Here is a 23,274-nt window from a genome sequence, read left to right as displayed (position 1 = left end):
CATGGTTACCTGGGCTGCGTGTGTGCCATGTCATGGTTACCTGGGCTGCATGTGTGCCATGTCATGGTTACCTGGGCTACGTGTGTGGCATGTTATGGGTGTCCAGGCTGCATGTGTGCTATGTCATGGTTACCTGGGCTGCGTGTGTGCCATGTCATGGGTATCTGGGCTGCATGTGCTGTCGCGTGTCCTCGTCCAGTGTTTGCTGGCCCTTTGTGTTGTCACACACTGTTCCAGGGGGGTGTTTGCTCAGAAGCCCCATGTATCCATGTGTGACTGGATGTGCAGACGTGTTTCCTTGGGCTCCCCCTGCTGACCCGTGTCATCTATAGCCTAGTGTGCTGGCCATCCAGCGAAGGCACGCTCAGTTGGCCAGACTTGCTGAGTGACCCATCCATCGTGGGCAGCACCCTGCAGCGGCTGGCACGGGGTCGGATGGGCCACATTCTGGGCCCTGAGGAGGACAGTCTCTCCCTGGTCAGCCCCTCCTCACCTGCCAAATACTTCTCAGCTTCAGGTGAGCAGGAATGGGAGACACCCGTAAGTTCTCCCAAGAGGGTTCTAAGGCTCAGGGTGGGAGGAGCCCAAGCCACCCTGATGACACATCCTGCTTTCTTTAGATGAAGACCTGATCCGGCAGATCCTGGCTGAAGGGGTCAGCAGCCTGGCCCCCACCCAGGACACTCAAGTAGAAACGGATCTACTCACCGGCCTGTGAGTGCCCAGCTCTTGGGGGGTGGAGGCATGCGAAGGGGACCCAGGCCAAGAAGCCCCGCTTCCTGCATAGGACTGGCCTCATGTTGTCCAGCCCCATGGCCCCAGTGTGGAGCTGGGGTAACGTTGTTTGACCTCTGAGTCCCTCATTGGTTGAAAGGACTTCCTGGGATCAGCCGTGGCCCGGCGAATGTTCCCTTTAGTATAGCAGGAGGAGGGACATTTGAGGAACAGATAGGGTGGCTGTGATAAGAATCGTTGTCAGGTTTTTAAATGTCCCATTTTTTTCTTTTGAGACGACTTGTTTCCAATTTAGTAACAAGATTCACTAGGAACTCCCGGCTACTTTTTGTTGTTGTCGTTAACCCTTACCCAAGGATATCTTTTTCATTGCTTTTTAGAGAGAGTGGAAGGGAAGAGGGAGGGAGGGAAAGAGAAACATTGATGTGATAGAGACACATCAATTGGTTGCCTCCTGCACATGGCCCGATCAGGGCTGGGGATCGAACCTGCAAACCAGATACGTGCCCTTGACTGGGAATCGAACCCGGGTTCCTTGAGGGCGCAGGCTGGTGCTCTAACCAGAGAAACACTGGTCAGGCACTTTGCTTATTTTCTCATATTTATTTTACTATCTATATTTATATTCCTTTAACTCTTTTAATTTCAAGCAACCAAAAATTACTGAGATGCACAAATTGTCCCAGGACACAGAGAAAAAGGGAAAGTTTCTCCAATCATTTTATGAAGATAGATAACCATGACATGATGGCATTTTTATGAAGAAATGCCAGTTGATTAAAAACTGTAACATAGGGAGATTCTAGGGTAGTAATTATAAGCTGACCACCCCCAACACCCGAATACCTGCAGCAGCACACCCCCTGCGGATCCCTGTTCAGACACCGACTGTCTGCCCACAGCTTCTCCTCGTGGATAGTTAGTGTGCAGTACGGACTTAACAACATGCACTGAGCACTTATTTCCCCCCTGAGACATTGCCACCCCCAGCCAAAAACTGTAGCTTCATCCTTGACTCCTTTCTGCATCCTTCCGTACACAAGTCTTCTCTCCATCTGCCCGTGCCCCTTCCATCCAGGCGTCATCTTCTGCCTGGTCCATTCCAGGGCCACCTTAGCGGAGTGCTCCATCGACACCAGAGAGAGTCTGCTCCGTGAGGCAGGCCCTGTCACAGCCTTCCTCGGGCACTGGTTAGCTATGGCTGCATAATGGGTTGCCCCCAAATTCCGGGCTTAAAACAGCTCAGATGACGGGCATCTTGGTGCTGGCTGTTGGTGGGAGGCCTCAGCTTCTCCGTCTGGACCACACCATTGAGCTGCTCAGGCGTCCTCACAGCGTGGCGGCCAGTGCCCCAGAGTGGATGGTCAGCTCCCTCAATGGTCAGCCTCGTTAGTCACACACTGTCATTCCACAAGGTCCTCTTGGTTTCTCCCTGGGAGGAAACTACGTAGGGGTGTCATGCCAGGAGGGAAATGTCATCGGGGCAACTTGGAGGTGCCCACCAGGACTGGGTGCACTCCTTACATGCCTCACAGCCGTACCCAGCCAGGCTCCACACCTTCCCAAGTCCTTTCCTGCCACCTTCCCTCTGTTACCCACTTCCTTCCGGCTACATCCCTCACTCTTCCGCCTCCATCCTTTGTTTCTGCTGCTCCCTCTGCCTAGCCTGCTCCTCCGCAAGACAAGAGCTTCATGGTCTACTTCCTTCAGGTCTTCACTCAAAGCTGCCTAACCAGAACCTTCCTTCCTGCCTTAAGCAAAGGCAGTAAGGTGCAACAACATGGACCCATGCACATGTGCACATGTGCGCGCGCGCACACACACACACACACACACACACACGTACGCCTCGGTCCCCTCCCCTGCTTCCCATACAGTACGCAGTGTTCATGCTTAATGTTTGCTTCCCCCACTACCATGTGCACATTGTAAGTTTGTGCACTTTGTTCTTTTCACTCAGTGCTTAGAATAGGGCCTATATTTCTAGGGGATCGGCATACTTGTTGGGTGACTGAAGGAATCGGTGAATGCTTTCCAACAGCAAACATAGCCTTTGCTGTCACGCGGCTTAGACTTGAATGTAAATTTGTGTGTATGCTATGCTGTATCCACTATATGATTTGATACATGTTTATACACACATGTGAAATATAAACATGAACATATAGAAAAGGGATTAGAAATAACTATAACAATACTGCTCCTGTCATGATGGAAATGCGGGTATTAAGTATCTGTTCTCTCTCTTTCGAAATTCAAATGTTTAATGAACTGTGCAGGGCTGGGGTGGGGTAAATTTGCCACATGTTGGGGACACCACAGCTGGGCCCATGGCGGTGGCTGGACTCGCTGCCTTTGTGTGGGGTATGTGTGTGTGGGGGTGTGTGTGTGTGGGTGTGTGTGTGTGTGGGGGGGTGTGTGTGGGGTGTGTGTGGGGGTGTGTGGGGGTGTGTGTGGGGGGGGTGGGGCTGTGGGGGGTGTGTGTGGGGTGTGTGTGGGGTTGTGTGGGGGTGTGTGTGTGGGGTGGGGTGTGTGTGTGTGGGGTGGGGTGTGTGTGTGGGTATGTGGGGTGTGTGTGTGTGTGTGGGGGGGGGTGTGTGGGGGTGTGTGTGTGTGGTGTGTGGGGGGGGTGTGTGTGTGGGTGTGGGGGGGTGTGTGGGGGGTGTGTGTGGGGGGTGTATGTGGGGTGTGTGTGTGGGGGTGTGGGGTGTGTGTGGGGGTTTGTGTGTGTGTGTGTGTGGGGGGGTGTATGTGTGGGTGTGTGGGGGGGTGTGGGGTGTGTGGGTGGGGGTGTGTGTGTGGGGGGTGTGTGTGTGGGGGGGGTGTGTGTGTGTGGGGTGTGTGTGGGGTGTGTGTGGTATGTGTGTGTGTGTGTAGGGGGTGTGTGTGTGTGGGTGTGTGTGTGTGGGTGTGAGTGTGTGTGTGTGTGTGTGTGTGGGTGGGGTGTGTGTGTGTGTGTGTGTGTGTGTGGTGTGTGTGTGTGTGTGTATGGGGTGTGTGTGTGGGGGGGGGTGTGTGTATGTGGGTGTGGGTGTGGGTGTGTGGGGTGTGTGTGGGTGTGGGTGTGTGTGGGTGTGTGTGGGTGAGTGGGGTGTGTGTGGGTGTGTGTGTGTGTGTGTGTATGGGGTGTGTGTGTGTGGTGTGTGTGTGGGGGGGGTGTGGGGGTGTGTGTGGTGTGTGTGTGTGGGGGGGTGTGGGGGGGTGTGGGGTGTGGGTGTGGGGTGTGTGTGTGTGTGTGCACGCGCGTGTGCGCGCTGCGATCCCTGTAGAACTGTACACACAGCTTTCTAAGTGGCTGGAGTGGTGGCCTCGGCGCCTTCTCTCGGTGTCCATCGCTGAGCGGTGACGCAGCAGCTGTCAGCATTCACCGTCTTCATGGGCTTGTTTTCTTCCAAAGCAGGAGCCCTGCCTGGACACACAGGTCTCTGTACATGGTCTCCACAGTGGCACAGTCTGAGTTCTGTTTCCAAATGGCTGGTCTTGGCCCTTTTCTGGGTGAACTCTTGGAACCTTTCCTGAGTGACCTTGTAATTATAAAGCTGATGCATCCGCTCCTCCAGCTGCTCTGTCAGGTCCCAAACCTTGTCTTGAGGCTGTGCCTGAAGTCGGGCGTGAGTGCAGGGTCCTGCCTGCTCTGGTTGATGTTTGCGATCAGCTCCGGGGCGCTCTCCTTCAGGATCTTGATGCTCAAGCCCAGAGAGGAAGAGCAGGGCCCTGGCTTCCCATCCATCACCATCAGCGGGCGACTGGCCCTGGAGGCGGCAACAGGAGGGCTAGAAACCCCACTTCTGGCTGCCCCACCAGCTTCCTCTGGGCGGCCTCCTTGTCCTGCTGCTGCTCCTTGCTGTCCTCCAACGGCTGTGGCTCCTGGTCCTCACACTTCATGTGGGACATGTCTACTCCCTGTCTCTCCACCTTGTCTTTTCTGTTCTCTAGTTATTAACCTACTTTCTACAAAGTTTATGCTACTTTTATAATCAGAAAAGTCAGTTTCAAGGAGAATTTGGCACTGCTATCCTCTGTGATCTCCCACTCCCCTGGACAATGTTGCCTTTGATCCTCTAGGACCGTGGTCGGCAAACTGCGGCTCGTGAGCCACATGTGGCTCTTTGGCCCCTTGAGTGTGGCTCTTCCTAAGCCTTAGGAGTACCCTAATTAAGTTAATAACAGTGTACCTACCTATATAGTTTAAGTTTAAAAAATTTGGCTTTCAAAAGAAATTTCAATCGTTGTACTGTTGATACTTGGCTCTGTTGGCAGTGAGTTTGCCGACCACTGCCCTCGGAGATGCATAAACTAGAAATATTCAGGGTAGCTCAGTGGCAGGCAGGTTCTGAGATTGTGGGGCCTGTTCTCTTCTGTTTCTGTAGTCAGGGCACAGCTGTGCAGACATCACCCTGAGTGTGTGCACTGCCTGCTCGGTAAGTGCCTGCCCCGGTCCTGCTTCCCTTTCCCCGCTTTCTTCTTTCTCCCGTTTCCTCTCATTCTCTCTCCAGGGTAGCAGCTGGGAAGGCCGGTGGCACCATGAGAGACACGCAGTGTGTGGGTCCCATGGACTGCTGTGTGCTATTGGAATTTGTAAACATACGTCCTCGTTCAAAAGTTAGTCTTAGGTTCCAAAGGTGCGCGAGCACAGGGCTCTCTGTGCACCGTGTGCAGCGGGAGGCTGAGGAGGGAGGCCCGAGGCATGGGCAGTGCTCACAGGTGTGAAGAGCGGGCAGGGGGACGCTGCTGTGAAGCCGACGGCTGCTGGAGTGGTGGCAGGACAGGAGAGAGGTGGCACAGGTCACAGAGAGTTATGGGGCAAGATCGACAAGTAAGCAGGAGGTGAGGGGGTGAGGGACAGGCTGCCAGGACCTGGGGGTGGGAGTGAGGGGCAAGGCCCAGCGAGGCTCAAGGAACGGCCTCAGAGGAGGTGGGCAGTGTGTGGGCTGCCAGGTGAGCGTCGCTGCTCCCCTCCTGTGCCTCAGGTCCAGCGCTCCTGGGGAGAGGACGGAGATGCTGATGCTGCAGAGACGGGGGGAGAGCGGCCTCCCCAGCCCAGGCCTGATGTGGGAGCAGCCCCCGTCAGCAAAGCTCACCAGGACAGGTGCGCTGTGTCCCCAGGGTGCCCCCCCCCGCCCTCCCTCTGGGCCCCCGGTCACCCACCTGTCTCTGCCTCCCCAGGGCTGGTGGAGGGCCTGCGGAAGCGACTGCTGCCGGCCTGGTGTGCACCCCTGGCCCATGGGCTCAGCCTGCTGCTGGTGGCTGTGGCCGTGGGAGTCTCAGGGTGGGTCGGCGCCAACTTCCCCCCTGGCGTGAGTGTCATGTGGCTCCTCTCAAGCAGCTCCAGCTTCCTGGCCTCGTTCCTCGGCTGGGAGCCGCTCAAGGTGAGTGGGATGCGGGGGCCAGGCTGCCAGCCTCTGGCACGCGTGGGCCTCTCTGATGCCACCCCTGGCTCAGGTTCTGCTGGAAGCCCTGTACTTCTCCCTGGTGGCCAAGCGGCTGCACCCTGACGAGGATGACACCCTGGTGGAGAGCCCGGCGGTGACACCTGTGAGTGAGCGTGTGCCCCGTGTGCGGCCCCCACACGGCTTTGCGCTCTTTCTGGCAAAGGAGGAAGCCCGAAAAGTCAAGAGGCTACACAAAATGCTGCGGGTGAGTCAGGCTGTCGTGGCCAGTGCCTGCCCACCCTCTATACCTCTTGGCCAGTGCAGCCTCTTCTCAAAAACCTCACATGTACCCCTTCCTCTCCAAAGAAGGCCCTAGGGCTCTGCAGCCTGGGTCCGTCTCCCTCCCTTCACCCCAACTCCTGATGCCCCTAGTCCTTGCTCTGCCCCTTGTACCCACCTCCAGTGCCTGCTTCTGCCTGTTCTGGCAGGGCCCTAGGTGTGGCTTCCCTGGCCTTCCGTGGGTCACGTGTCTGCCCCCAGGTGGGGTGTCTGTGCTGCCCTTATCAGTGCTGGGCGCCCTGGCCGTGGGCAGTTGGCTGCCCAGAACCTCGCCCTGTTGCGGCAGCTGGGCTGGGATTGGCTGACACGAGGCTGTCCCTGTCCCCCAGAGCCTCCTGGTGTACATGCTCTTCCTGCTCGTGACACTGCTGGCCAACTATGGGGATGCCTCGTGCCACAGCCACGCCTACCGCCTGCAAAGTGCCATCAGGCAGGAGCTAGATAGCCAGGCCTTCCTGGCCATCACCCGGTACGGACACCCTGGACGCATGTACACATCTGTTTGCTGGGCCAGGGTGGTGCTGATGCCAACCAGGGTTCACCGTGATCCTGCCCTTGGTCAAGCTCAGCCCCCAAGGGACATTGGGAAGGGTCTTGACACATTTTTGGTTATCAGGACTGGAGTGGGTGCTGCTGGCAATGGGTAGTGACCAGAGATACTGCTGAACATGCTAGGGCACCCAGGATAGCCCATAAGAGTTATCTGTCCCCAAACGACAATAGGCCAAGGTTATGCCTCATCCCCTCTGGTGCACTGACAGCCTCTTCTGGCTGGGCCAGGCTTGCAGTAGTTGTGCTCCCTGGATCTCTGACCCCTGGCAGCACGGGGAGCTGAGGGGCGAAGCATGTGACTTGTTTCTGGTGCGGGCAGGTCTGATGAGTTCTGGCCGTGGATGTCCCATGTGCTGCTCCCCTACGTCCATGGGAACCAGTCCAGCCCAGAGCTGGGGCCCCCACGGTTGCGGCAGGTGCGGCTGAAGGAAGGTGAGCTGGGGGCCACTCTGTCACTTGTCCCTGCTCTTTTCCAAAGAGAAGCCTTTGGCAGGGTTTTGATTCAACTCCCTAGCTATGTGACTTTACCCTCTCCCTGATTCATTTTCCTTATCAGTCAGTGAGACCAGGACATCTATCTTCAGGTACTGGGAGGGTTTCAGGGGAGAGCATGTGGAGCTGGTCAACAGTAAGCCATCCTGTTTGGGTCATGCTCAGTCCCCGCCCTCTGATTTCAGCTCTCTGCCCAGACCGGCCAGACTCAGGGGCGCACACGTGCTCAGCAGCTTCAGGTGGCTTCAGCACCAGCGACTATGGCATTGGCTGGGGGAGTGCTGCCCATAACGGCTCTGAGATGTGGGCCTACTCTGCGCCAGACGCGCTGGGGTGAGCACAGGAGGGACCAGGGTGTTCTCCAGAGGAGCCCCTCATCCCGGCCAGCATGGCTCCCAGGTTGCTGCAGGGCCGGGCTGTCTCACACTGCCCCTCACTTGCAGCGTCTGGTACTGGGGCTACTGCTCTGTGTACGACAGCGGGGGCTACGTGCAGGAGCTGGGGCTGAGCCTGGAGGAGAGCCGCGAGCAGCTGGGCTTTCTGCAGCTGCACAACTGGATCGACAACAGGTAGGCGCTCATGAGATAGGCTGCCTCGCTCTGCCGCGGCCCACTCAACCCTGGGTGGTCCCCTCATCAGAGAGCCCAGTTTACGCCCACTCCCCAGCTTTGTCGCTCCAGATCAGTCACTGCACTTCCTCCCCAGCCCACACATCCCCACCCCCACCCCAGACACCAGAGGCCCTGCCTCTGAGGTTCCTGCCCTCTCACCCCTCCCTTGTCCTGTTCCTCACCCCTGCCGTCTGAGAAGGAGCCGGGCAGTGTTCGTGGAGTTCACACGCTACAGCCCTGCCGTGGGACTGCACGCCGCCGTCACACTGCGCCTCGAGTTCCCCGTGGCGGGACACGCTGTGGCCTCCCTCAGCGTCCGTCCGTTTGCGCTGCGGCGCCTGAGCGCAGGCCTCTCATTGCCTCTGCTCACCACGGTAAGCTCCGCCCCCAGCGCCCCCTGACACCGCCCACACCCTCACCCAGCCCCGCCCCCAGCGCCCCCTGACACCGCCCACACCCTCACCCCAGCCCCGCCCACAGCGCACCCTGACACCGCCCACACCCTCACCCAGCCCCGCCCCCAGCGCACCCTGACACCGCCCACACCCTCACCCAGCCCCGCCCCCAGCGCCCCCTGACACCGCCCACACCCTCACCCAGCCCCGCCCCCAGCAAGCCCAACACACCCTCACCCAGCCCCGCCCCCAGCGCACCCTGACCGCCTACTCAGGTCCTGCCCCGCGGCCCCCTCCGCAGGTGAGCCTGTTGCTGTTCGCACTGTACTTCTCGGTGGCGGAGGCGCGTGCCTGGCGCAGGGAGGGGCGTGTGCGCTTGGCGCGGCCGGGGGCCTGGGCGCGGTGGCTGCTGGTGGCACTGACGGCTGCCGCCGCCCTCCTGCGCCTGGCCCAGCTGGGCGCTGCCGACCGCCAGTGGACGCGCTTCGTGCGCCGCCGCCCACGCCGCTTCACCAGCTTTGAGCAGGTGGCGCAGCTGAGCGCTGCGGCCCGTGGTCTGGGCGCCTCGCTGCTTTTCCTGCTCTTGGTCAAGGTGAGGGCTGGACCAGCGGGCACGGGGGGGGGGGGGGGGGGGCAGGCGGGGCCAGGGTTGGTCGGCTGACGCCCCTTGCCCACAGGCCACCCAGCAGCTGCGCTTCGTGCGTCAGTGGTCGGTTTTCGGCAAGACGCTGTGCCGGGCCCTGCCGGAGCTCCTGGGGGCAGCCTTAGGCCTGGTGATGCTCGCGGTGGCCTATGCTCAGCTGGCTGTTCTGGTAGGTGATGGTGGGGCTCTAGGGGGAGGCTTAGCCCGGGGTGCACCCCTGACTCAGGCCACCTTTCCCCTAGCTGGTATCCTCTTGCGTGGACTCACTGAAGAGTGCGGCCCAGGCCCTCTTGGTGGTGTGCCCCAGGGCTGGTTGGCCAGCCCTGTGCCCTGAGTCCTGGCGCCTGTCCCCTGTGCTGTGCACGGGGCTCTGGGCCCTGCGACTGTGGGGTGCTCTGAGGCTGGGGGCAGTCCTCCTCCGGTGGCGGTACCATACTCTTCGTGGGGAGCTCTACCGCCCGGCTTGGGAGCCACAGGACTACGAGATGGTAGAATTGTTGCTGCGCCGACTGCGCCTCTGGATGGGCTTCAGCAAGGTCAAGGAGGTGGGTACGGCCCAGAGGGGGGGAGAGGGACGCGCCCTGGGCTCACCAGGGCGCAGCCGGACTAACCGAGCCCCTGTGCCGCCCCCAGTTCCGCCACAAAGTCCGCTTCGAAGGGATGGAGCCACTGCCCTCCCGCTCATCCAGGGGCTCCAAGTCGTCCCCGGATGTGCCCCCGCCTACCGGGGACTCCGATGCCTCCCGTCTCTCCACCTCTTCCAGCCAGCTGGATGGGCTGGGTGTGGGCCTAGGCAGGCCAGGGCCACGGGTGGAACCCGAGCCCTCCCGCCTCCAAGCCGTGTTCGAGGCCCTGCTTGCCCAGTTTGACCGACTCAACCAGGCCACGGAGGACGTCTACCAGCTGGAGCGAAGGCTGCAGAGCCTGCATGGCCGAAGAACCAGCCGGTCCCCAGCCTTCCCTGCCCCTGGCTCCTCCGCAGGCCTGCAGTCAGCCCTGCCCAGCCGCCTTGCCCGGGCCAGTCGAGGCATCGGCCTGACTACAAGCCCCAGCAGGGCTTCCTTACGGGCCAAGAACAAGGTCCACCCCAGCAGCACTTAGTCCCCAGGGACCTGAGCTCATGCCTTTTCCCCGGGGTGGCCTGTGGCTTCACTCCAGCCCCTTGGGCCCAGGAGATAATGCTCAGTATTACTTTCTGCCGCCCTCCAGGTCTAGGGCCAGGCAGAACAGCTGCACGCAGCGCCCCCAGAGAGCGGGCAGCACTTGTCTCTCTGTGGGCTTCAGCACTTTAAAGAGGCCAAGTGGCCAGTCAGGACCCAGGGTCCCCTCTCCAGCCCCCTGCGGGAGGACACAGCAGTATTGGACCGAGTGCCCGGCCTTTGAGATACTAATTTATTTCCCAAGTCCTCAGGTACAGCGGGCTGTGCCCGGCCCCACCTCCTGGGCAGACATTTCCCCCTTGCTAAGGATCCAGGCTGCGGGGAGGGAACCTGCACCCCTTATCCTCCCCCTAAATTATTACCTCTCCTGTCCCCTGCTGAGTGCACTTACTTCCAGCTGCCATCTATGTCTATTGTCAGTAATTTATATGGGGTTAAAAATGTATATATTTTTGTACGTCGCTATTTTTCACTAGGGCCAAGGGGCCTGGTAGCTGCAATGGCCTGGTGCCCACTGTTGCCTGCATGGAGGGGGAGTTGGGACTGCAGAGCTGGCCTCCTTCCCTTAGACATGTGCCCACATGGCCAGAGCCAAGGAAGTGACAGCTGCTGCTTGTTTCTGAGTCTGGCCTTGGGCAGGTGCCGGGGCTTTTGTTTGAGGGCACGGCTACTCCCTAGGCAGTTCTTATCACCACCATGGCCTTGCTGCCCTGCCCAAGGCCAGGCAGTGAGAGGCAGGGCCCAGGCCTGCTGGTGTCGGGTCTGAATCAGGAATAGCACTACTGTGGGGGAAAGACCCCTCCCTGGGGCTGGCTCCCGGGGCTGGGGAAGGCGAGTGTGCAAACAATTTGTGTGAGGCTTTCCTGAAGGGGGGAGGCCTTGAAAACAACCTGATGGGCCCCCTTAACTCTGTGGGCATGGCCAAAGCTTCAGCCTTGATCCTGCCCCTCTCCACCTCCCCCCAACAGACAAAGTCAAATAAACGAGTTGGCTGACTGCTACCTGTGTCTGTCCGAGCATTGAGGGCCAGTGGGCACATGACCACTTTATTCATTTGCACAAATAAATGCTGCCCAATGCCTTGTAGGGGGCAGGGAGTCTAGCAGGGCAGCTGCAAGGAGCCCTGGGCATGTCCTCAGCGTCGTGAGCTCCCCCAGGACCAGGCACTGCCCCAGCTGCAGCCTCACACGAACTCTGTGAAGTCATCCACGGAGGAGATGAGGCGCTTCCGCTGGCCTGTCTCATAGGTGGGCATGGGCTCGGCGGGGGCCTGTGCTGGGGCTTTGGCATGGCCCGTGGGGTGCATCAGGGGCAGGCTGGGGTTCGAGTAGTGGGCTTCCTCACGGATCTGAGGAGAGAGGAGGCCTTGGCAGCAAGCCCAGAGGGCAGCACGTGTTTTCTCCCAGGTGGATATTGGTGCCCACCCTGGCCAGCCACCATTGTCTGGGGGAACCTCTGCAACCAGGTGCCCATCCACCCTACCCGGTGGCGGAGCCTCTTGATGTGGCGGAGCCTGGCGATCCACTTGGAGGGATAGATGTCAGTGGGGTTGGAGCGGCTGTGGTGCACCTGTGAGGCCATCTGGGGCAGGGTGGGCACAGTGGTGAGTCCTCTATGGGTGGTACCTATGGCCTGTCCCACCTGCCCAAGATGCCGCCTCTGCTCACATTTGCATGTAGGGCCATCTGGCGGGCCACGAAGGGCAGGTTGCGGTCAGACACAATCTTGGCCACGCTGGTGTCCACAAGGCCCTCCATGTCTGGGGGAAACACAGCACTCACATGGGGCTCAGGACCCCAAAAGCCTCCCCACCAGGCCCCAGGCCTCACCTTTCCTGCACTGCAGCGACACCAGGTTGCACTCGTAGTCCAGGGGGGTGATGATCACATGGACGAAGTTGAACTGGCCCTGCTCAGACAGAAGCAGGGTCACCCCACACCGAGGCCACGTTCTGCCCCTTCCTCATGAAGGGCAGTGGCTCGTCAGTGCCAGATGCTCGCTGATGCCATTGCTGTTTTTGCACACTCCCTCCTATCCAGCCTGGGGACTGGGGCTGGTATATGTCCTCTCGGCTGCCTTATGTTCTAAAACCCAACTTCTCCACACCAGGATCCCAGCATATGAATTTGCCAAAGTTTAAATTCACAGTCAAAATCTTAAACAGTCACAGAGTCCCTCCCTGCCCGCCCCCTCCCCCCCCCCCCCCCCCACACACACACCACTGTCTGGGGCACTTGCTGCCACCCAGCTGAAAACTGCCTCATTGTCAACTGAAAGCAGCACGTGTAGCTCTGCAGGCTCCCAGCCCCTGGCTCAGATGCCCTCCACACGCTGACAGCTCCCAAGAGTCTCACCAGCCGGCACGTCCCAGTACCGCACACTCACCTCACGGGGCAGCCTCAACCACCCACGCCTCAGCACTCCCTGGGCTCCCAGCTTTGCAGCAAAGGAGAACCAACCAGCCTCCCTACAGGCACTCCTGCCCTCCACCGGGTCTGCCCAGAGCCTGTGTTCAGTAACCTCCAAAGCTTCCCGTTGCATTGAGAAGAAATCTGAACCCCTCTGAGCACCAGCACCTCAGACACGGGCTGTGCTGGGCTCCCCACCCTGCTTGGCCTTAGCTGTCTTCCATGTCCCCACTCTGACAAGTTGCCAGGACTGAGCCCACCTCCTCCCCTTAGGACCTCGAGCCCAAGCACATGAAAAGGGGAGGGAATCCAGGGCCTATCCCCACCCCCACCACGCTGCAATGACAGGAGGTAGCAAGGGAACAGGGCTCACAGCGTTATGCGCACACTAAGCACCTGCTACATGCACGCACCCTGCTAAGCACATTGCATCCTCACAAAACCACCGCCGTGTGCCACAGGCTCAGAGAAGAAACTGGCAGGGTTGTCATCCTCATTACAGAGAAGGACACGGCTCAGGGGGGACCTGGCCACCCCAGCTGGCAGTGCGGGACACAAAAGCAAGTCAGTGCTGCTGCTTGTCACCACACTGATCTCAGTGGCACTCACTGCTTCTATTCAACAGGTGCCAGTGGGCACTTCCCCAGAGACGTGGCCCCCAGCTAGGGTGCCCAGGGACCCAGATTCATGCCCACCCGCCCTGAAAGCCCCTTGCTCACTTTGATGGTACCCAGCTTGAAGTCCTCGCCAGAGTCATTGTAGACAATGGACACAAAGTCGTTGCCCAGGTGGCGCTTCTTGTCACAGCGGTGCTTGTCTACGTCCTTGGTGGGCATCAGGGTGGCAATGTGGAAGACAGCTGTGAGGGAGAGGGGGAAGCTGCATGGGCCCGGCCCAGGCCAGGCAGGGTGCCGGCCAGGGGCAGTGGGGTCTCTATGCCTCTCGGCAGGAGCAGAAGCTCTGGGCGCCTGCAGGAGCCATGTCTCTGGTGCCTGGCCAGCAGCTTGGCTCCTCCCCCTGAGGGCAGAGCTTCTGGAAGCAGAGCTGCAACCCAACTGCTGCCTCAGTGCTTAGGCTGATGCCCTCAGGCCCTTGGACACCTCCCCTGCTCCCCTGAGGACAGGCCAATAGGAAGGAGGTTGGGAGAACACATGCCACAGAACGGCTCACACCTTGCATGATGTCATCATGCCAGCAGTAGGTAAACTGGCCGTCCTCGCCACACACGTCCAGGCCACCTAGGTACACCTTATCCGGCTGACAGTCCTTGAGCTCGATGAGCTTGCCCAGGCCTGTCAGGAACTCCGTGTACCTGTAGGAGCCATGCTCGTTGGACAGGATGGCGAGTTCACTATTGCTCTGTAGAGAGAGAAGCATGGTGGCACCTCTCCCAAATTGCCCCCCCCCGAGCACAGCTCCCAAGGGCCCCAGGGGGTTGCTGGGAGCCGGGGGTGGTCGGGGCGGGGTGAATGGTGTGGCTTGGCAAAGACGGCCACTTGCGTCATCAACCCGGACTCAGTGCAAGGTAACCTCATTCCAACAGTTGCCCAGGTGACATCCTGGACTTCCCCCTTCTCTCATAATTAGTCTGCCAGCAAATGTAGTCAGCTCAACCGTCAAAACACACCCAGAACCCTAGCATTCCTCAGCACCCACTGACTACTCCTCAGGCCTGCCCCTCTCTCACTTGGACTGTCACTACCCCACTTCTCCACTCGGCAACCAGAGGATGCTTTTGAGGTTTCGGTTGAGTCATAGCAAGCCCTTGACTCAAAGCCATCCAAGACCCTCCCACCTCACTGGGAATAGAAATGCAGCCTTATAGTGACCCATGAGGCTCTCGCTGATTGGCCCCTCCCCATTAGCTCCCCACCTCCACCTCCACCCCCTGCCCAGTGCTCACTCACTGCCAACCCTCAATTACACAAGGCGCGCCCCTCCCCAGGGCCTTTGCATGGGCTTTTCCTACAATGGATGCTCCCACACACACCTGCACACATACTATCTCCCTCACATCTCAGCTCAGTGTCACCTCCCTTGGATCACTGACGAGAGCAGCACCCTGCTCACAGTCAGGCTCCTGGGACCTCCCCTCCCCCTCCAGTCCTCAGCACCCTCTGGGGTCCATGTGCTCACACACTGACCTTTCCCACTCCTGGGTCCTCACATCAGAATAGTACCTGGCATGGAGCTCAACAACCACTTCATACTCTAGCAACTTACATGGTAACAGCCCTGTGGAGGACCAAGGTCCACACTCCCAACCCCCAACCCAAGCAGGAGGGCCGCCCAGCTCTGCCTGGCACTCAGGCCAGGCCCTGCCATCCCAGCAGCCTCACCTGGCCTTCTCCCACGTACAGGACGGCAATCTTGTGCGTGTCATATGATGGGATCTGGTCGAGGAGCTGCACTGACCGCTCGAAAGACTATAGCCACAGAGCCTGGTCTGAGTCCAGGGCAGTGGCTTGTCCCCTGCCACCCGCCCTGCCTAGCCAGGCTCAGCCAGATGCCTGCCAAAGGAGGGCTCACCCCACCCGGGTAGGTCACCACAGGCTGCCACAGGGAGCGGAGGCTGCAGCCCTCTGCAAGCCTGGGTTAAGGCCACCTCTACCCAGAGCTGGACATCCCACTGTGCCCTGACCCCAGGCTCCAGGGAACCCCTGAAGGGGAGAAAAGGCACGCCCACCTCATTGGGCAAAAGGATTGGCTTGTTGGACTCGTCACCAAAGAAAGGCGAATGGTAGAGCTGTAGGAACACAAAGCTGCAGAGGGAAAGATGATGAGGGCGGAGCGTGGCACTGCAGGTCCCAGATCGAGGTCCTGGCAGTGCAGTCAGCACACACAGAGCAGCAGGGCCTGTGCCCACGGCCCAAGGACTGCCCTCTCCTGTGACTCTGAACAGCCAGAACAGAGGATATGCAGACCTGTACCCCAGCCTTTTCTACCCAAGCAATTAGATGCCGCGTTACCCGAGACTGTCCGGGAGCTCCAGCCCAGAGGGTGAGGCTCACCTGGGATTGATCCCTGGCACCTTCTCGGCATTGGCGGCTCCTGCTCTGCTTTTGAAGGAGTCCCTCTCCACCCTCTTGCCCCTGCGTGACGGGGCCGAATCAGAGATGGTGTAGCCTCGGGGCCGCAGGCCACTGGGGGAGCGGGGACAGCCGGAAGGCATGGGACCCTCGGCGTGGGAGGGGCCCCGGCTGGCTTCGCCTGGGGCTGACCAGGCAGTGCCTTCCCCATCGAGGATCCCTGACTGTGACCGAGCCTTAGCCTCAGGGCTCAGCCGGCCAACATCAGCCTTGTTCCCAGGGTCCCCGAGGATGTCCTGCAGGGTCTGCAGTTCAGGAGAGGAGCTGGACTTGCTCAGGGGCTGTGAGGGCTGGAAGGAGAGGTCCACGGAGGGCCGGGCTGCCTCGGAGGAGACAGCCCGCTCGATGGGGATTCCCCCAGCAGACAGCTCCTCTGCGTGGAATGACTTCTCCTCCTGGCTAGAGGTTGAAGATGACTGGAAAGAATGTATCCCAAGAAAACATTCATTGTCACTGAGCCCCTGTGGGGTTTACCTGGCGGCAATGAGGCCCCACATGTCCTCCTGCCCAGGGCCACAGAGCCACCAGAACCAAGCTGATGATCCCAACCTCCCCCAGGACAGCACCTGCCTGTGCAACACGCTGGGCAAAGGAGCCAAGTACCCCACAAACCAAAGGCTGCCCCAGTAAGGAGCCACCCCTAGATGGAGCTCTTAGAAATCCACTGTCTGAGCAGAAGGGACTGGGAGGAGCAGCCATTTCTCTGATGAGAAAGGTGGGTTAAAAGACTCGCTTAAGCCCTGGCTCTATCAGTGGATAGAGCGTCAGCCCAGGGACTGAAGGGTCCCAGGATCGATTCTGGTCAAGGGCACATGCCCGGGTTGCGGGCTCAATCCCCAGTGGGGAGTGTGCAGGAGGCAGCTGATCAATGATCCTCTCTCATCATTGATGTTTCTATCTCTCTCTCCCTCTCCCTTCCTCTCTGAAACGAACAAAAATATATTTAAAAAAAAAAAAAAAGTTGGGGAAAAGACTTGCCCAAGTTCAGAACCACAAAGCTTGAGAAACCCTGCCTCAGTCTTACCCCTCCTCCCTCACCCCGTGGCTCAGGCTGAGATCTGAAAGCAAGCCTGGCTCTGAAGGCCCAAATGGAGAATACCCACAGGGCCCCTCAGCCAGTGGCTCTGGTGCCCAGCGACACTCACCCTGCTGTAAGCCTCAGCGTGCCGACAGCGCCTGTCTGTGCCTAGTGTTGCCTCAAAGTCCTCCAGTTCTGGGGGCAGCAAATTAGCCTCGTCTGGACTTCCCTCCTCAAGAACCACAGCAGAGTCTGGGAGGACACATATGGCTGCTGGGTGCTGGTCCGGCCCAGGGAGCTCACGTGGCCTCAAAGGTACCAGCCTTTTCCCCATGACAGGGCACAGGTGCCCCCAGCAGAACCTGACCCAAGGCCCTCCTTGCCTGTGGCTCTAAGCCACCCTGCCCACCAGGCCAGCTGGAGTGGGTGTGAGCCCTGACACAGGGCGACTCCTACACGGGCTCCAGGGGGCCAGGATGAGGGGTCATCAGGCTTCTCGAATTCCCACCCACCCAGCCAGGTATCCAGAGAAGCGCCGCTGCTCCTGCAGCAAGGCAGGGAGGCGAGGGCAGACGTCCCCGAGAGGGAGGGACACCTTGGATGAGGCCCAGCTCAGGAGGAGTGGCTGGACCAGCCGCAGGACCTGGGGAAAGAGGCCTGAGCTCCTCCCTGCCTGGACGGGAGGAGAGACGGACACGGGAGAAGCCCCTGTGCAGACAAACGGGGGAGCCTGTTCTGGGAAGCAGAGGCTTGCCTTCCAAATCCAAGCCAAACCTGAAGCCAGGTGTGCTCAGAAGGCATGATGCCCCAAAGCAGCATTTCCTGTGCCAGTATCAGGGCTGGGGGCAGGGTAAGAAGCCACCAAGGGTTAGCTCAGCCCAAGGCCACCCACAAACAGCCCTGCACATGCACAGTGCATTAGCTACCTGCCAGAGCCCATCTGCACACTGCCCCTTCCTAACCGGCTCCTGCCCACACAGGGGATCCGGGCAGACCAGAGTGCTGCCCAGGTCAAGCCCTCCCTGCCAGGGCCTGGGGGTAACAGGCCAGAGGCCAGTCTGCAGGGTCCTCAGCCAGTCCATGACTATAGTAAAGGCAGACAGCCCAACCTGTGAGACCACCAGAGGCCAGGGCAAGGTCAGCTCGGCTGAACCGCCAGGGCCAGGCTCACCCCTAAAAAGCTGTGCCCTGCCGGCACCTGTGGCTCAGCTGCCCAGTGTCACCTCATCAAACCTGAAGAAGGGGCTGGAAGGGCCCATCCAGAGGGGTTCCTGCCGGCAAAGCAGACATTATGCACAGATATCTCCATGCGAGTCAGGGCCCTGATCCTGGAGGGTAAGGAGAGGCTGACAAGATCACGGAGGGATGAGCGGAGGAGGGACAGTGAAAACAGCACCTATGAGGCAGAGCAGGGCTCTGCAGCAAGCCCTGCTTTCCTGAGGAGATGCACGAATACCTGCCCAGGAAACGCTCCTGTGCAACCTTCCTTGGCAACTGGATTGGTACAGGGACGAGAAAGAGGCCACTGCAAGGGAAGCCAGCAGAGACTGTGCACAGGTGGAGCAGAAAGGACAGGCACCACGAGAGCCTGGAGAGAGGGGAGGGCCCGCAGCGTCCGGGCAGGCAGGTGGGCAGGTGCGCACGGGGTCTCAGCTCTCTACGCTGCTGGAGTGGATTCTGGGGAGGGAGTGCATCCCTCCCCCTCGGGAACAGAGCTCGGCCTCTGAGCCTATCTGTGGCCAGAGCGTGGCCTAGGACGGCCCCAGTCCAGTCAGGCAGGGGCATCAGAGCTCACAGGCAGGCTCAGGCTATGTACTTGGCGCATCCAAATCCACAACCCAGCAAAAGTGGGGGCCCCCCTGTAGCCCCCCACACTGAGCACCCGGAGGAGGGAGCAGGGCAGAGGCTCTCACAGCCCTGCCCACATCCATCCTGAGTAGGATCGCGGAGGAGACATCAGCCTGCCACGCCCCCAGTGCCGTCTCTAAGGAGTCCCGCTGCTGGAGCAGGCCCTGCTCCCAAACATCAGGGTCAGCAGCGTAGGCACCCTCCCTGCAATGCCCGAGGCTGGCAGTACCAAGAAAGATTTGGGGGCCCCATTGGGCATGTGCCATCGTGTGGTAGACCACACCGCCACCAGATGGGGTGTACCAGGTGGGAGACAGGCCAGTGCTCACCTGTGTTAGACCGTGGGGGTGGGGAAGGCTTGGCTGAGCTGGCTGCCGGCACTGACAGTGACTTGTACAGGGCCGTGTCGCGGCGCTCCTTGAAGCGCTCTGCGGCCATGAGGGCATTGGACAGCTCCTGCAGTGGCATGTTGTTGATGTCCGAGGAAAAGGGGCTGAGCGGGTTCTCCAGGCTCATCAGCCAGCTGGTATTCCCTGAGGGCAGGCAGTACCCCTCAGGCTGCAGGTCCATGCATCCAACCTGTCACCTCCCCACCCCCGGCCCTCCCTGGGCAGCCCCTGGTACGCCGTCCTTTCGGGTATGCACCTGGGGTCAGACTAACACCTATCTAGCGGTCACCCTTCTTAGTGATGAGCAAGCCTCTGCCCAGGTCAGCTCTTGCACCCAGACCAGGCTCAGGAGGCATTTCAAGGCAGCAGACTCTTTGCCAGTGGACTGGGCAGGGCCTAGTTTCAGAGGCTCTGGGCTCTGTCCTCCTCCACACAAGGCTCTGACCCTGGAGGGTAATGGCTCAACCTTTCTTCCTGAGCCTCCTCACATCAGTGTCTCACCTGACCCCACCCACATCCTCCTGCCTATCTGGCCCTTTCTCACCTGGTCTCCCACCTCCCGATGGCCCCCTCTCCAACGGGAACCCAGGGGGACTGGGCTAAAACACGAGTGAGGAGCCTCTCCGCACCCTCACCTCCAGGGCCTTGCGGCCCAGCATCCCATCCCTCTCACCACTCGGTCACCATCAGCCCAGACCATGACCAAGGTGCCTCCTCAACCCTGCGCCTTGGCTTCTAAGTCCTTCTTTAACCCGAAATACCTGTTACAGTCTATCTCCCTAAAAGTCATGTTGAGTCTTAACCCCCAGGATCTCAGAGGGTGACTCTATTTGGCGATGAGGTCTTTAAGTAGGAGATTAAGGTAAAATGAGGTCGTACTGGTGGGCCCTATACAATCTGACTGGTGTCCTCACAAGAGGTGATATGGGCAGAGACACATGTAGAAGGACATCAATGTGGGGACATGGGGAGGAGATGACCATCAATAAACAAACCAAGGCCTCAGCAAGAACCAGCCCTGCCGACATCTTATCTCAGACTTCCGGACTCCAGGACTGAGGAAATGCATTCATTACGGAAGCCCCCCAGTCTATGGCGCTTTGTTATGGAACCTGGGCGGACTGTTTTGTCCCCACTTAGCCACCTGCATGTCCACCTCTGCGGACTTAACTCAAATGCCTGTGGCCCAGCCTGCCTGTTGCTCGCTCGTGTGATTCCCCCTTATGGGTAACTGTCCCCCACTATGTGGTAAGAGACCCACGCTGGCTGAGCACAGGGCCACCCCCTCAGTACCTGTGGGCCTCCGGACCAAGATCTCTGCCCAGCCCTGGGTCAGCAGGGGCACATAGGCCGCCAGGTTGGTCTTCTCCTTCTGCACCGGGCGCTGGGTGCTGGCCGAGGCCTTCTCAGGCTTGCTGGCTGGTGCAGTCTGTGGACCCGGGAAAGCAGGGCTGCCTGGGAAGTGGGAGGCTGGAGTGTCCAGGGCACCAATGCGAAGGCCGTGGCCCCCTGAAGGGGTTGAGGGCAGAATGGCTGGTGACCACCTCTTGCCCGGTGCAAAGCCACCCACACAGAGCTGGCTGCTCCACCCAAGGCCCATCTGGCCAAGAGGCCCCACGTCAGTGCCCAGAACAGCTCAGCCCTCCCTGGGCATGGCCCTCTTAGGGCATCTGAGAAGAGCCCAGGGGTGAGCTAAGCTAAAGGCCAGGATTGCTGAGGGATCACAGGAAACACTGGCCGTGAGAACAGACCCCTCAGCAGCCTTTGTTACACCCTCTCCCACCCACGATGCGGGCTCACAGAGACAGCACCCCCTCATTCAGGAACTGGGCCAGGCCTAAAGCCAACCACCTGGGCCCCTGGCTCTCAGGGCCTTGCTGAGCTCAGGGATCTAGAGACACGTCTGTGAGGGAGTGGGGTGGAGGCTCACCAGACATGGAGCGAACCCGGTCCCGGGCCCCGAGGCACACCTGCTGCCCAGCCTGGGACTCCAGTTTGGCTGGTGCCTCCTTTGTCTGTCTCCTGTGCATGCTGAGGTCAGAGCTGGAGACAGAGGGCCCATACAGAGCGTGACCAGGGTGCCCCATGGGCTCAAGACCAGCACAGCACTGTCCCATGCAAGCCTGGGCACTGTCAGGGTTGAGCAGGCAGGGGGCGGAAGGTTCAGTCACCTCAACTCTGGACTGCCCTCCAGTTCTCCAGAGTCCAGGCCCAGAAGCGACCGGGTTCCAGTCCCCACACTAGTTGTCACGGTGATAAGCTTATTCCCAACCAGCCAGGTTTTGGTCCTACCTCCGGCCAGGAGAAACTCTCCCACAGGGGACCTGAAAGCACAGGAGTGGAGGCCCTGCTGCTGGACCACCCGGGGGAGCACTGGAGGGGCATCCTCGGTCACGCAGAGCTGCCCCGCCTGGGCCAACCCGCAGGCCACACCTGCTGCCACCACTTTGACCAAGTACAGTCACTGGTCAGAGCAGTGGCAGGAACGCTGGCCCGATGCCCACCCGGCCCCGGCCCCGGAGCCTGGCCACACCTCTTCGGGACGGCGGTGAAGTTGGAGAACACGTATCTGGCCATCATATCCAGACACGTTTCTGTGAGCTCCAAGTGGAGATTTTTCAAGTTGTCATCGGCCTGGGCCATCGAGTTCTCATCTGCAGACCCCAAGCTGGAGCTCGTGAGGGACGTCTGGATCCTGCTGGAGGGAGGGGCCACGGCAAGGTCAGGGCACTGGGCAGGCCCAATTATCTACCATGGGGACCAGAGATGGTGGCATGCATGTGCTGAGAGGGCCAAGCCAGAAAGACCCCGCCAGTGCACGTGGCCACGGGAGCCACAGCTTGGCCAACGGAGTGGACATGTCACCCCAGAGAGGAAGTGCAGGAGCTGATGGCAGACCCAGGCCCACTCCTGGGAGCAGAGGCTTAGGAGGCAGGAGAGATAGGACATCCCCTCACCAAAGCACGGGAGTTAGGCGATGGCTTCGTGGCGGAAGTTTAGTCATGCACAGACAGCGAGACCACGGGACGCACGCACAAAGATTGCATTCTGCCCACAGGGCCTCCCATTGAGGACAGGAAGGGTCCGGGCTTCGTGTGTGGCTCTTTACCCTCACACTCAGGTCACCCTGTGCTCCACATGCACCCCAGTGACCAGAAGAGGGGGGTTGTGCAGGTTTAATTCTGATACAAATGCCACATCACCTTTGCCATGTTTTGTGCATGGAAAAAAGCTAAGAGGGAGCCTCACTGACCACTGCCCTCCCACCCCCACCCCCGCCGAGCCAAACCCCGTTCAGTGGAGGCCAGCCTGAGGTTGGAGCCCAAGCCAGGCATCAGGGAGGAGGTGGGTCTTTGAGCAGCAGGACACAGGTCTGAAGGGGCTTCCAAGTGAAGAGGCAGGTATCCCTGGTCAGCACGAACAGTGACCCCGAGAGTCAACACCTGCACCCCAACACAGCAGGAAGGAGACCAAGACTTCACCCCTCAAAAGTCCAGACCTCCCGTGCCCCTCCTAGGTTGGCCCCCACCCCTACTGCCCTACAAACACCCCCGTTCCCTTTCCGCTACCACAGAAAGCAGACCTTTTCTACAAGAAAGCTCAAGAAGAATGTTCACTAGAGAGGTTATGGAAAGCCAAACCCTGGAGAATGTGTCCCCACTGCTTTAACTTGCAAAGGCCCCTGATCACTGGGGACAGGCCTGCAGGAGGCTGCCAATGGACACCTGCTTCCGGCTCCCAGGCGGCCTGAGGAAGCCGTGTAGCCAGCCCGTGCTTGTTCGAGGCTTGGGGACAGAATGCAACCTTCCCACCCTCACTGCCAGGCTCCCCGGACCAATGGCTGGGGTCAGCAGGGCAGGCCACGGTGGCCAAGAGGTGCCACTTGGGCTCTCCCCGCTTCAGCCAGGGAGGGCATGGGCAGGCAACGAAGTCATGCAAGCAGCCCCATGCACCGCCACCCAGGTGCTCCCGCCTGGCAGCGCCACTTCACGGGCCAAGCTCCAGGGTCTGAGCCCCCCGCCCCACAGAGCCCACTACCTGCGGACCACATGTTCAGACACACTGATGCTGCGGCACCGGAAGGCCTCGGCTGCAGAGCTCTCCTTGAATTCTTTGACGGGTGGAGAGTTATTCAAGCCTTGTTTGGGGGGTCTGGCTATCCTCAAACTACCAGGTGAGGAAGGAAGGCCCAAGCCCCAGGGAGCCCAGCTCCCGGGAGGGGA

General features: G+C 59.9%; 2 protein-coding genes across 11 annotated transcripts in view; one reads left to right on the top strand and one right to left on the bottom strand.

Annotated features, from left to right (window-relative positions):
- Positions 1-11,300, top strand: part of PKD1 (polycystin 1, transient receptor potential channel interacting) — a 50,329-nt gene extending 39,029 nt beyond the window's left edge. For 2 of the 4 annotated variants that reach the window (XM_059692733.1, XM_059692734.1), the window contains exons 33-46: positions 333-517; positions 621-714; positions 5,706-5,824; positions 5,902-6,104; positions 6,178-6,372; positions 6,776-6,915; positions 7,318-7,430; positions 7,676-7,823; positions 7,934-8,059; positions 8,301-8,475; positions 8,798-9,088; positions 9,174-9,308; positions 9,382-9,684; positions 9,773-11,300. In XM_059692733.1, coding sequence (XP_059548716.1) covers positions 333-517; positions 621-714; positions 5,706-5,824; positions 5,902-6,104; positions 6,178-6,372; positions 6,776-6,915; positions 7,318-7,430; positions 7,676-7,823; positions 7,934-8,059; positions 8,301-8,475; positions 8,798-9,088; positions 9,174-9,308; positions 9,382-9,684; positions 9,773-10,240 — 2,695 coding nt within the window. In that variant the 3' untranslated portion in view covers positions 10,241-11,300. Of the gene's footprint in view, positions 1-332; positions 518-620; positions 715-5,705; positions 5,825-5,901; positions 6,105-6,177; positions 6,373-6,775; positions 6,916-7,317; positions 7,431-7,675; positions 7,824-7,933; positions 8,060-8,300; positions 8,476-8,797; positions 9,089-9,173; positions 9,309-9,381; positions 9,685-9,772 lie in introns of those variants that run through there. The other 2 variants (XM_059692735.1, XR_009452514.1) reach the window with 2 other exon arrangements.
- A 4-nt stretch (positions 11,301-11,304) lies between these two features.
- The window catches only part of TSC2 (TSC complex subunit 2), a 36,831-nt gene continuing 24,861 nt past the window's right edge, over positions 11,305-23,274 (bottom strand). For 3 of the 7 annotated variants that reach the window (XM_059692736.1, XM_059692742.1, XM_059692743.1), the window contains 16 exons: positions 23,090-23,218; positions 21,585-21,749; positions 21,223-21,375; positions 20,982-21,094; positions 20,345-20,560; positions 18,992-19,195; positions 16,942-17,066; positions 15,719-16,212; positions 15,394-15,469; positions 15,047-15,133; positions 13,880-14,066; positions 13,427-13,566; positions 12,129-12,207; positions 11,967-12,058; positions 11,782-11,880; positions 11,305-11,647 (listed from right to left, as the gene is read on the bottom strand). In XM_059692736.1, the coding sequence (XP_059548719.1) occupies positions 11,483-11,647; positions 11,782-11,880; positions 11,967-12,058; positions 12,129-12,207; positions 13,427-13,566; positions 13,880-14,066; positions 15,047-15,133; positions 15,394-15,469; positions 15,719-16,212; positions 16,942-17,066; positions 18,992-19,195; positions 20,345-20,560; positions 20,982-21,094; positions 21,223-21,375; positions 21,585-21,749; positions 23,090-23,218 (2,524 nt within the window). In that variant the 3' untranslated portion in view covers positions 11,305-11,482. The remainder of the gene's footprint in view (positions 11,648-11,781; positions 11,881-11,966; positions 12,059-12,128; positions 12,208-13,426; positions 13,567-13,879; positions 14,067-15,046; positions 15,134-15,393; positions 15,470-15,718; positions 16,213-16,941; positions 17,067-18,991; positions 19,196-20,344; positions 20,561-20,981; positions 21,095-21,222; positions 21,376-21,584; positions 21,750-23,089; positions 23,219-23,274) is intronic. The other 4 variants (XM_059692738.1, XM_059692737.1, XM_059692739.1 and 1 more) reach the window with 4 other exon arrangements.

The sequence above is a fragment of the Myotis daubentonii genome, chromosome 4 (assembly GCF_963259705.1).
Source record: "Myotis daubentonii chromosome 4, mMyoDau2.1, whole genome shotgun sequence".
NCBI classification, from domain to species: domain Eukaryota; kingdom Metazoa; phylum Chordata; class Mammalia; order Chiroptera; family Vespertilionidae; genus Myotis; species Myotis daubentonii.
Note: the sequence above shows the minus strand (reverse complement) of the source record. Positions and strands in the feature narration are given on the sequence as shown.